This window comes from Mercenaria mercenaria, chromosome 2 (genome assembly GCF_021730395.1).
Source record: "Mercenaria mercenaria strain notata chromosome 2, MADL_Memer_1, whole genome shotgun sequence".
Taxonomy (NCBI): Eukaryota; Metazoa; Mollusca; class Bivalvia; order Venerida; family Veneridae; genus Mercenaria; species Mercenaria mercenaria.
In genome coordinates, this window is record NC_069362.1 from 55,047,644 (window position 1) to 55,061,174 (window position 13,531).

Consider the following 13,531-nt stretch of genomic DNA (forward strand, 5'->3'; position numbering starts at 1 on the left):
TATCATTTGTTATGCTTAATAAATGGACCAAGTTTGAAAGAAATATCTTCATTATTTTTCAAGAAATATATTACTTTTTGTGTCATAAGCCCGATCGGGCAATGTTACCAGCCTGTTTATCATTATTTTTTATCCAAACCAAAACCTAAAACCCAAACCGGATTTTTGCAAACAAAAGCGCCCTCATGAGGCGTCGATTTAACCCTTTCGCTGCCAACGGAAAATTCAAAAGATGCCAAAGTGACGTCGATGACGTCGAAAACCGTTAGAGAATCTTGACGTCAGCGGTTATGTTCATGCTAATTGATGCTTTAATTGAATTGTTTTACATTGCGATTATAATTAGGGGTTTTTGTCAGTAAATGAAATTTTCTTAAATCCGATCATATACAGGTTATTTGTTTGTGTGAGATTAAAGTATCTTTCACGAGTGAACACCGAATACAATATTTTCATCAGTGGTTTACCCACAGGTGAAAATATAAGATATGGCGTCCATGAGTGAAAGATATTTAGATATTACATGTAAAAACAAAGAAATTTTCTTTTTATTTCTGTTTTGACTAACTTTACCCATTTTATAGTTTCTTACAAGTGAAAAATATCTTCAGTATTTAATATTTTTCACTGTGAAAATACCAGCTATATTTCACTCTAACATTTCGATAAATCACTGAAAAACATTTAATAAGACAGGTAATTCTATATGTTTAGAGCTAAAATGAATACTTTGGCAATACACTGTACTTGTTTCTCGGGTCGTGGTTTCGTTCTTGGGTAAATCACATATATAACTGTAAGCTTCAACATGCATATTCTGATCACTCTTAATTAGGGATAAGAACAGACAATTTTTCTCTTTTGTGAAACATCCGAAGACATAAAACTATGAAAACACTTTATTATGATGTTAATATGACAATTTACAGAAGACAGAACATGCGCGAATGCCGAAAACTGTTGGATAACCCGTGAAACAAGATATTTTACGCTGTGAAAAAAAGTGTATATTTCGTCTGTATATTTGGCGGATAAGAAACAAAAACAAAGACTTCTCGTTTGCAGTACATCGTAAGCTGATCGGATTTTACGTTCGATATATGACAAACAAATTTTAAAATTGATAATCGCTGTGGCAGCATTATGATTTACACACTTGATCTTTCCTAATACGAATACTCTTGAAACTCATTCAAAATATATCCGCTGCTTTGTGGATGTTTACAACTTTGAGCAAGATAATTAATTACCCCTTAAATCTCCTTATGAGTTGTGCATGATTTGAAAATATTTGAGCGTTTTTCTTCAAACCAATTTTAACCGATTCAATTTTGTCTTAATATTTTGCTTTTATTTTTCTTTTGCCTCAAAGGGACAGCCTCAAGACGAACAGATAGCAAACGTTCACTATTGTATACATATTGGATATGTATACATACTGGATATGAAACGTCACAAATCATTAGTATTTCAAGTTTGATATAAAACTACGTGCAGCTAATTTATTCTGTTTTACATCACATTGACTGACTACCGCTTTAGGGAGCTTTTAGGCAAACCCCTTAAGGTTCATGTAAAGTGTTTGAGACTGCCCCTCAATTCAGTGTATTTATAATAAATAGAAACGGTCTTCGAAGAATAAATTTCCAAAATCAAAATTCACCTGAGGGGTGGTGTCAAAACACTTTACATGAACCTTAATGACGTACAATAGGGGCCTCCGTGGCCGAGTGGTTAAGGTCGCTGACTTCAAATCACTTGCCCCTCATCGATGTGGGTTCGAGCCTCACTCGGGGCGTTGAATTCTTCATGTGAGGAAGCCATCCAGCTGGCTTACGGAAGGTCGGTGGTTCTACCCAGGTGCCCGCTCGTGATGAAATAATGCACGGAGGGGCACCTGGGGTCTTCCTCCACCATTAAAGCTGGAAAGTCGCCATATGACCTATCATGTATCAAAAAAAACCCCAACATATTGAAGACAATTATAGTTATGCCTCTGACTATGTAATTATTGTAATTTGCAACAACAGCTCCATTACAATCATTGTCAACATAATATTAGACATTCTTAACTAAATAAAAAATATCAACAACGGTACTTACTTTCAACATACATGGAACTGAAACTGAACTATTTATGCAATTTTTCAGAAGCGATTTAGTTACATGTGGTTTTAAATTATATGTTGATATTTTTATGGATTTACCGATATTTTTTCACGAGCATTTTAGTTACATACGGTGTTTCTTTACCAGTTTCCCCCGATCTTCAGCCGATCACCACAGGGAGCCATGATATGTCTCGCCCAGTATCCGAGCTCCTGAATATGAATATATAGCTTCCCGGCGAGCATAATATAAAGTAAATACATTTCATTGTACTTGTCTTTAAAAGTAGATACGGCATTATTTCTTTTAATTATTTTATTACGATTTCTTTACATAAACCTGAAAAGAAGAGCTTAAACGCTGTCATGTTACAATAAATGATAATCGAGAGAGTTTTAGCCAAATTTATAGGGAATCGATCCTACCGATTTTCGTCGCTTTGAAGTCGGGATTGATCCCTCTACAGTAGCATGCGATATACCGAATGTGATATATACTATCGAATTAAAAAAATCTGTGCTTCCGGCACGTGCACAGAGCGTCTGACTTCGGACTTTGGAAGAATACGCTTTTTCCTTGTGACATAACTTGCGTCTTGCACATCAGTACAAATATGGGCAGTGTTGTTTTTTATTCCAAAATCTACCTTTAAATTGATAGGGAATCGATCCTGCGCGAAACGACGAAAATCGGGATCGATCCCTCTACGGTAACATTCGATATACCGGATGACATATTTATTATCGAAAATGTGTCCTTCAATTTCCCATTAAACAATCGAGCATTTTCATCATTTTTTTTTCAATGGTTGAAAGTGCGGATAGAAATATGTAACTCTCGGGTAACTGTTTTGCGGTAATGCGGCCCGCTTGAAGATGCGAATGAAAATATATGGCTCTCGGGTAACTGTTTAGGCGGTATCAAGGCTCCGAGAGTCATAAATTTCAATCCACAACAACTAATGGTAGATTCTTCTTCCTGCATAACGTATTCTTCAATTAAATATAACAAATGATTTCCTTTTAAGTACTATTTCATCATAGTAGCGTATGAATTTACGCATTTATTCATAAATTACAGTATGTGAGTCATCTTAAACCCCGAGGGTAAGTTCACATCGGAGCTCTAGGGAAGGGTAGGCTGTTGTGTAAGTGATACTTACCCCACCAGTAAAGTAACTGACCAATCAAAAATTGGGCCGTGGAAGTATGTAAGCCTTTTTTCCCTGCACACTGAGCGCTGTGATAAAAGCAAGGAACCAGTAAACCCTACCTCGCTATGGAGTTTGCGGAGTTCAGGTCTTCAGCAGGGAAGATACGATGGTGTACTAACTTATACCGTTCAAGTGGGTTATCGAGTACAGTGTCAGTCTCTACTCTACCCTAGAGCTTCGATGTGAACTTACCCCGAAGTGTATGACGAGTTTTTCCAGCACCGGCAAACCTGTCTGGTATGCAAGAAGGTTTTTTCCAACACCGACAAAAACACGGGAAAATCCTGTCCAGCATGCAAGAAAAGGCAAATTGCGTTGCGCATATCATGTGTGACTTCTCTAATTTTAAAAATAAAAGTTCACGTACTGAGGTGTTACAATGTAACTATAATGTGAGCCTAAAAATCTACTTTTTACTCTTAACTCGGCTTTCCCTCTACTATGGAAACACGTGTGCAACTAAAAATGTGAACGTTACTTTTCTATATTTCAAAAAGAGCCATGAAAGGGAAATGAATCACAAAAAAAAATAAAACAAACAAACAATACATTGTACGATAAAGATGAATGTAGAAACTGTGTTCCGTCGTTCATTTAAAAAAAACAACAACAACATAAGTTTGAAAATATCCTAATTTACCTAATAGTATTCAATATCTAAACACACCATAGTTTAATTAAAAGCTCTTTTGTTTTCATATCGACATCGTTTCAAATATTATAGGTAAAACTTTATTTTTATTTGTTTGTCTGTACTTGAGTGTGCGTTGTATGCGTTGTTTGATTTCATTTTTTTCAACACCGGCAATGATTATAATATCTTTATAAACTAATTATAACACACACATTTATATATATTTAGTATTATTTACATACTTCATTGGATGTCTAGCGTATTTTTATCACATCGGTACCGTACGGGGAATGTCTCGAACAGTCGCACACTTATTTATACAGTTCAAATTATTTGAATATTGATTCAGTCTCCTTTGGGATATGAAGTATAATCATATTATATTAAAAATGAAATAAAATGTTGTTTGGTTTTTAAAGTCAGATCGACATAATTGTATGTCATGTGGCGACTCTCTAGAACCGTTGATCTTCCGTTTGCCAGCCGGATGCTTCCTCACATATAATAATTCAACACCCTAACGAACCAGCGACAGTGAAGGTCAAGTGATTCGAAGTCAGTGACCTTTATCACTCTGACAATGAGACCCCTAAACACAATTCAATGGGGTCTAACTGTAAACATTCTCTAGATTCAGATTAATGTAAACATTACTCAAGCTGAAGGCACCTTAACAATAAAATCTTGCAAAGTATTACTTTATTTCAGGATCACAATTATTTTTTATATCAGTAAAATATTCATCACGATTTTATGAAAGATATAGGTTACAAGTTTGTTAAACTGTCGAGACATTTCAAAGGCAGTGCACGACACTTGGAAGTTCCTTACACAGAGCATGAAAAGGACTTTTTCAGTAAAATATTTTATGCCTCCAGTTTGATTCAATAGAACTTTGTTCGACTTTTTATTAGGAAATATCTTAGTTTTTAAATGGTTTGCTAGGCTGAATAAGTACTATCAACATAATATTTAGTAATTTGTTCAATGTATTTCGATTTACTGAATAAAAAACATTTCAATTGAATATTTCTTCTCGCAAAACGTGCGTTGTAGTCATTTTATCACGTTTCTTCGGTCAGTCGTACAACACCCAAACCAACGATAGGTATTTATTATTTCAGCGGGAACTTTTGATACGTTAACGTCTTTAAAGTGACGTCAACTCGAAAATGACGTCATAATATGCCAGTAAGATTGTTATGTTTTCATTTCCATAGAGACAATAGTATGTATATCTGCTTGGAAAATAATAACACTGACATCAAATAAACGGGGTAAATGTTCAGTTTAGATCGGCCCAAATCGGCCCTTGGCACTCAACGTAGTAAACAACATCGGCCCAAAATCGGCCCTTGGCACAGAAGTGGTTAATATCCCAATAATGAACTTTCCGATCATGTATATAGACCTTTCCGTGGAAAATGGCCCTTTCTGGTATTTAGTCACGGCGCGATGAAACGAAAATGGAAACTGACGGTACAAGTAATAGATCGTAAGAATAAAGTTAGCGTATCGATACATTATCGCCAAAAGTTCCGACATTAGGGCAACCCTCATTCTAGTGCTTGTCTTTACATAGTCTGGATTACCTGCCCCTTTACTATCGTTATCACATAATAACATGTCCGAAAACTATCCACTTACTATCAAGGCAGTGGCTACGATTACGGTACCGTAATCCTAGCCTCCGGTTCTAGGATTACGGAAGTTCCGTATTACTATACAACCCTATGAGAATAGGCTAGGATTACGGAAGTATTTAAGAGGCATCAAACCTTTATGTTAGTACATGCATAAATGACATTGTAAACTTACTCATTTCACTTAATTTCACTAATATTTCTAGCTATCGATCGGCCGTTTTGGGTTAGTATAATCTTAATGGCGGCGCGCGGAAATATTATAGAATTATCTATGTTTCGTATATACCTGCATTTTTTTCATCAAGTCAACACAAATGGTCTTTAATAACATACAATATGTTTATAAATCATAAAATTCAAAGTATAGATCTAACTTTGACACTCATATTTCTAATATATTTCCGCGCGCCACCATTAAGATTATACTAACCCAAAACGGCGGATAGAAAACACGAAATAATAAGGCAGGCATGAAAAATTAAGTGAAATAAGTAAGTTCACAACATCATTTATGCGTGTCCTAACATATACTTTATGCCTCTTAAAATACTTCCGTAATCCTAGCCTATCCTCATAGGATAGTCTAGTAATACGGAACTTCCGTAATCCTAGAACCGGAGGCTAGGATTACGGTACCGTAATCGTAGCCACTGCCTACTATCAAAGCATTTTCTGTATATTCGAACATGATCATAACAAAATGAACTTACAGGGCATTATACACAATGTAAATATATTAAATTATCAAGTTTGATCAACGTGATCTGTGTTAAATCATTATTTCTTAATACCTGAGAACAGTCAATGGGCGTAGCCATGTTTGGAGGCAGTAAACAGTTTTCTGAGCTTCTCGGCCTAGAGTCGCCTACCTAACTTTCAAAACCTCACACAAAAGTCTGTAACCACACACCTGAAATAAAGATATTGCAACATTAACATCACTGTATGTCTATCGTTACAAACCATCTGCAATACATCTCTAATATCTAGTTTTCTGTTTACAAGACCTGAATTTTGTGCTCTCCCGGTCGCGGAAACTGATGATGAAAAAAGCTAAATTTGCCAATTTTTCAATCGCTGCAGAAAATTCCCTGCCAACGATAGCCCCAATTGCTACACTGTTCCATACTCCAGTAACACTGTAAAATCTGAAAATAAGCTGAAATATATGTGCCTTCCGTACCGTTTTTTCACTATTCCACTTTTCCTGAGGTCCGTGCTAAAATGACAACTCCACTTTAAGCTAGCTCAGAGGAAGCATGTATACGCTCCTGCAAGTCATTACGTCATACTATCAAGATCAAGGCTACTCAACTGATTTTCTTTATATAGGTGAAACTCAATTCTAGCCGCTGAAACTTCAATTCTAGCAATTATTATTATTTAGAAGTTCGAATATGCACTTCATTCCGTAAATTGCCTTTTATTTGTAAATTTGAAAACTGAAAACTGTTTACTGCCTCCTTTCGTCCTTGCCTGACATACTGTTTGAAGTACGACGGGAACCAGACTAGTCTTTACAATCTTCTTTTTTGAGATTTTTTTTTTTTATCGAAGATCGAGTTACAATTTTGACGAAGAGTTGACGAAGAATCTACTGTCGACCCCCTTCATATATTGACCCCTCTCAAGTTCTTCTTCATATTTGCATATTTTGTCACATGTAGTAAAATAGATTGTGAGGCAGTTTATGATGTCATCATACCTCTTCGCGTAATTTGTTTATTGGCCAAGTTTTGCTGCCAGGAGAGATTTGAAAAAAATTTGTCGAAAATTATTGTCGCAAATAAGGAGGGTTATTAATAAAACCCCGGCCCGGACCGGCCAAAACAAGGGAAGTAGCTGATTCCTATTGTACGGAAACCGCCGGAAACTTACGGACGGAAGGCTAATATAATTACGAATGTTCTGTCGTGTCAATATAATCTTCCAGTTTTTTGTTTATATATTTATATTCGTAGCTTTATAATCACGTTCTCTTGTAAACCAATATGCAATATTTCTTACATAACTGGCTTTTCCCCTCGCCAGTTTGTGAAGGTGGGGATTATCATCTAAAATATAAGGTCTACGATGGATATAATCTTAAAATGAGCATTTTATGTGATTTGAAAGGCAGTGCATGCAAGCTGCATGTCTTCAAAGCTTCAGATTTTTACGGTCCTGGACTTTCAGATTCTCTTATCTTCACAGTCGTCGTACTTGTCACATCAAATTTGAGTAATACAGAATTTTAAGACACTGTTTTCAAAGAAGGTATAGCAGATGAGATGAAAGAAGCATATGCACTAAGGCCTGAAAAAAAAAATTCTTTGTTTCCGGTAACATGCTCAAAAATATTAGGGTTGGTAGGTTGGAAAATTTTTTTTTTATTAAGGGAGACTTTCCGGAAATCATTTAAGTTGATTTCTAACATCACTGGCCATGTTTAAAGCATAAAAAGTGCAGTTTTAACAAAAAGTTGAAAAAAAAATTCTCTAAGGCCATAAAAACATTTAGGGTCGGGCCAAAAATTTAGGGTAGGTCGGGATACTGGAAACAAACGATTTTTTTTTTACGCCTAAGTATTGTTATTACTAATTTGTATCTGTACGAGTCCGAGTATAGGCCTACATAATGAAGCACTGAATGTTGTCCTGAGACACATTTCTGAGTATCACGTATCTGTTCTGAGATACATTTTTTTCTGTGTTTTATAATTCTTTTACTTTATGTATGTGTTTGCTTTCAAATCACTGTCAATTGCATACATGTAATTAATATGCCATGCCCCTCCCATTACATCATTGAAAAAGCAGTTGAAAACGTGCATTTAACTCCGAAAGAGTTTTATAACTATGTGTTGCAGCCGTATTAAAGACGGATGAAACTATTTTAAATGCTAATTTAAATGATCTTCAGTTATTATAAAATTATATACAAACTCATTCATTATTTTGTCCTTCACTGAAATAAAAGGACCCTTTCACCGTAGGAAAATCTAATAAATAAACCTTTACAAATTAATTAACTGTGTGCCTGACTTGCAATCACTGTAACCTTTCACTGGGAGTCATGGGTTGAGCCTTGCTATCAAACAAATCTGTTTATGTTAGAAAGTTTACAGTTTCTTACAGAGGATCTGACTTTAGTTCTTCGGTTTCAATGGTTTGGTAGATAGAAAGGAGAAAAGTTGACCTAAACGCAAAACGTAACCAAGAGGCCATAATTCTTGCAAAAAGCAGGATAGAGTTATGTTTCTTGCTGTTCAGCTTCAGCTTTTAATGGTGAACATGTGTTGCAAGTTTTAAAGCAATAACTGATAGTTTAGGAGAAAAGCTGACCTGAACACAAAACTTAACCAGACAACGCCAACACCCAAAGCCGACGCCGATCAAGTCATGACAATAACTCATCATTTCTTTTTATACACCAGTTTGAAAAACGGGACATATTATGGGAACGCCCCTGGCGGGCAGGTGGGCGGATGGGCGGGCTGTTTCCACAGACTTTGTCCGGAGCATATCTTCTTCATGCATGTAGGGATTTTGATGAAACTTGGCACAGTTGTTCACCATCATGAGATAGAGTGTTATGTGCAAGAACCAGGTCCCTAAGTCTAAGGTCAAGGTCACACTTTGAGGTCAAAGGTCAAAGTCAAGAATGACTTTGTCCGGAGCATATCTTCTTCATGCATGGAGGGATTTTGATGAAAATTGGCACAATTGTTCACCATCATGAGACAGAATGTCATGCGCAAGAGCCAGGTCCCTAGGTCTAAGGTCAAGGTCACACTTAGAGATCAAAGGTCAAATTCAAGAATGACTTTGTCCGGAGCATATCTTCTTCATGCATGGAGGGATTTTGATAAAACTTGGCACAGTTGTTCACCGTCATGAGACGGAGTGTCATGCGCAAGAACCAGGTCCCTAGGTCTAAGGTCAAGGTCACACTTAGAGATCAAAGGTCAAATTCAAGAATGACTTTGTCCGGAGCATATCTTCTTCATGCATAGAGGGATTTTGATGTAACTTGGCACAATTGTTCACCATCATGAGATGGAGTGTCATGCGCAGGTCCCTTCTTTAGAATTACTTCCCTTTGTTGTTACTATAAATAGCTTATATTGCAACTTTTTCATTACTAGTCGTAGGGAAAACTCGATACCACTTTTCTGTAGTACAACATGCATATTACATCCAATGTTGAGGTGTATTTTGACCTATCTCTACAGGGTAAGGATTTTTGTGTGGACTTTTTTTTTTTTTTTTTAAAGCTTCACTTCCCTTAGTTGTTACTATAAATAACCTATACTGTAACTTTTTGATATTATTATTATTATCCCCCGCCGATGAAATTGGGGTATTGAAATGGCGTTGTCCGTCCGTCAGTCCGTCTGTCCGCAGCCATTTCTCAGTAACTACTTGGTAGAATTTCATGAAACTTGAAATAAACATGAACCAACATACTGCGATGATGCCCGTCAAGTTTTTTTTTTTGATTGGTCAATTTCCCTCAGAGTTATTGCCCTTGATTTAATAAAAAATGTCCGTCTGCAGCCATTTCTCAGTAACTAACAGGTAGAATTTCATCAAATTTGAATTAGACATGAACCAAGATACTGCGCTGATGCCCGTCAAGTTTTTTTTTGATAGGTCAATTTCCCTCAGAGTTATTGCCCTTGATTTAATGAAAAATGTCCGTCTGCAGCCATTTCTCAGTAACTAGCAGGTAGAATTTCATCAAACTTGAAATAGACATGAACCAAGATACTGCGATGATGCCCTTCAAGTTTTTTTTCGATTGGTCAATTTTCCATATAGTTATTGCCCTTTAATTGTATAAAAATCCACAGATCTGTACATAACAAACCAACCAATGGGAAGAATTTCATTAAACTTCTTTCATTCTTTTCCATGAACATTTATTATAAACATGTGAAGTTGTGTACACTACACCTGGTCACCACCTTACCTTGGTCACTCCCCCTCGCCCCCCAACCCCCAATTTTATTTTTTTTCATTTTTCGTTTTCTATCAATATTTATAATCAACATGTAAACTGTTGTATCCTCACCCCTACCCCCCCCCCCCCCCACCCAAACAAACCATTCATTTTCTTTTAATTTTATTTTGACTAATGAAATTATTTGCTTTTTGGTCACATTCTTAACTTTTTGCTGGATATATTTTTTTACCGTTCCTCACCTCTGACCCTTTCGGCGGGGGATTCCAATTCATGTTGTTACTTTCAAATTTTAGGTGTATTTTAAGGTATCTCTACTTGGTAAGGAGTTTTTTTGTGGACATAGAAAAACAAAAGAATTACAATAATTACTAAACAACCACAAAGTTAAGATTCCATTTGCAAACACAGCTGCTATTTGCTAATTTGCTGCGACGGCCGTATATTGTGACATTCTTGCACTCTTGTTAAAAATCAGATGGGCTTAAAACTAAAATTATAATATACTTTTATTAAATAATTTGTCATATTTGGTTTGAGCCTGTTTCAGCTGTTTCATAAATCGTTAAATACAATTTTCCCTGGAATCCGAAGATATTAGTTTGAGCCCGACTAGCTACAGCGCTAAATGAAGCCTGAGAAAGTTGTCAATTTCTTACAGAGAGCCTGTGTTGACAGGATGTGGAAGCAGACCGCCTTGACATAATTGTTAGGTGTTGAGAAACGATATTCATAAGTACAATAATTTATTCTTTTCCGTACACTTTTAACTTCATGTCGTTTTGACTGTGCATTCTTCGACCGACTTTAAAGTCAGAATTAGCCGGGTTTCTTGTTTTGTGGTTTTACGCTCGTTTTCGTCAATATTTTTTTTATTATGAGCAGTAAACTCTTTTTCTACAATAACTTACAACTGTCCCATTGAATAGTATTAGTCACGGATAGAGAGACCAAACCTATAATCGCTTGATTGACGGGTGAACGCTCCGACCCTTGTGTCATTTGGTCCGACATGGTGTGAGGTAGTCAGAAAAGAGACTATTTTCTCAGGGTTAGTTGTATTTGAAGTTTCAAAACTGGAATTATTTTAAAATCTGAACTGCACACGTTTGTTAACAAAAATGGTTCAAAATGTTCATTTACAAAGGATGAAAGTTAACATTTAATTGTGTGAATGGTTGTATATACCGATGTTGAAATAACTTGTAGCTCGACCCGATCGTAATTTTGTTTTAATTTTGTGTTAAAAGATATGCTTGTATTGTTTAATATATGAAAGAAAGAACAAGGAAATAATGATTAAAATTTAAAACATTAAAGTAGCAGTTAATTGTTGAAACGCGAAAGTTCATTGCTGTCACTACCCTCATGATAATTATTTACCGCTTTTTACAGTGCTGTTTGAAAACAGACTTAGCGGTCATGTTTATGGGGACCCGGGTTCTAAATTTTGCGTAAAAGCTTGGAAACGGCACCGATCTTTCATATTTTATACTTCAGTTCATTCATTTCTATAACATAATACTCCGGTGGTCCTCTCCATACATATCACCTGGTTTTGTTTCAAGTTAAAAAAGTTGAAATGACATCGATTTAACGGCTATATTCAGCTTTATTACATACTCGTTTCTACTCACCGTTAAGTTACACTGGTACAGGAAACGCTAATATTTTTCAATACACTGACGCCTGAATTTCATATTGGGTGCGTGACGTACTTCAGTGTGTTGTTGCACAATTTTTTTCCTATTTCGTTCAGTATTGTCAATCCTATTCAGGCTATTGAACAAATTCATGATATTTTCATTTTATTTATACATGTAGATGCGTATGTAATAAAAAGGTTATTATCTTTGCATCGGGAAATATGCACTCGTTCTTCAGCGGAAGCATATTGCGCTCCTAAAGTCGTGCTATATTTCCGCTGAAGAACTCATGCATATTTCCCGATACAAAGCTAATAACCTATAAATGTTATTCATGTTATTCAAAATTAAATTGTTGTACACATACAGTTGTAGAATTTATTCATACATAATTTGCTCATTATATATACAGGAGTTAGATAGACATTTTTATCCATTAATCGATTAGATAATGAAAAAAGCTCCCGATCCTCATCTTTATGAAATGACGCAGATTATCAGGGTAAAAAAGTAAGCATAATTTTATTTATTCTGGTTATAAAATAATTTGTTTTCGCTAAAACTAAGCTGTTGACAGATATCTTCTAGGTATAATTAATAATTATATATTTAAAAGAAATTAGAGGGTGGAATGTCTTAGAGGTGAAATAACTACCGGAAGAACGTAAAAAGGTCGGGTCTGGTTTTTGCGTCTTGATACCACTTGTCTACTAAATACATTGAACAAAATTCCTAATCGGTCAGTTTATATTGTATTACTATTTTGTTAATAATGCATGTATTTACTTGAAATATCACATACTGACATTTGAATAGGTACTGCAGCTAATTATCAACTTATTTTGGCCGACTCATGGCCAACGTGACCGCAAAAGGCGTTTTGACCAATATAGCTTATTTTGCACGTGGAGGGCATGCGCACCAATATGCACGTGCTCATGAACACTTGGCATTACTGACGAAAGTTCTACTAGAAAAAACACATATCATGGTGAAAATGACACAAGAGCAACGCGGCCGGGCTGTCGGAAGTTTACAACAAAATTCAAAATCGGTCACTTCAATGAATTAAAAATGGAAATAACCGTCAAAGTAACAGCTACAAACAAATTATATCAAAATTCTTTTGAAATTGCAAAAATAATTACACACGTGTCGTTAAATGTGTCCCGGCTAGCAACATTCCGACAGCTCGATCGCGTTGCTCTTGTGTCAATTACACCGTGATATATGTTTTTCTAGTAGGACTTTCGTCAGTAATGTCGAAAGTGTTAATGAGCATGTGCATTTTGGTGCGCATGCCCTGCACATGCAAAATAAGCTATATTGGTCAAAACGC

At 35.9% G+C, this 13,531-nt stretch overlaps 1 protein-coding gene across 2 annotated transcripts in view; it reads left to right on the forward strand.

Annotated features, from left to right (window-relative positions):
* Positions 1-5,326: 5,326 nt before the first annotated feature.
* Positions 5,327-13,531, forward strand: part of LOC128555138 (uncharacterized) — a 94,244-nt gene continuing 86,039 nt past the window's right edge. For both annotated transcript variants that reach the window (XM_053536646.1, XM_053536647.1), the window contains exon 1: positions 5,327-5,451. In XM_053536646.1, coding sequence (XP_053392621.1) covers positions 5,423-5,451 — 29 coding nt within the window. In that variant the 5' untranslated portion in view covers positions 5,327-5,422. The remainder of the gene's footprint in view (positions 5,452-13,531) is intronic.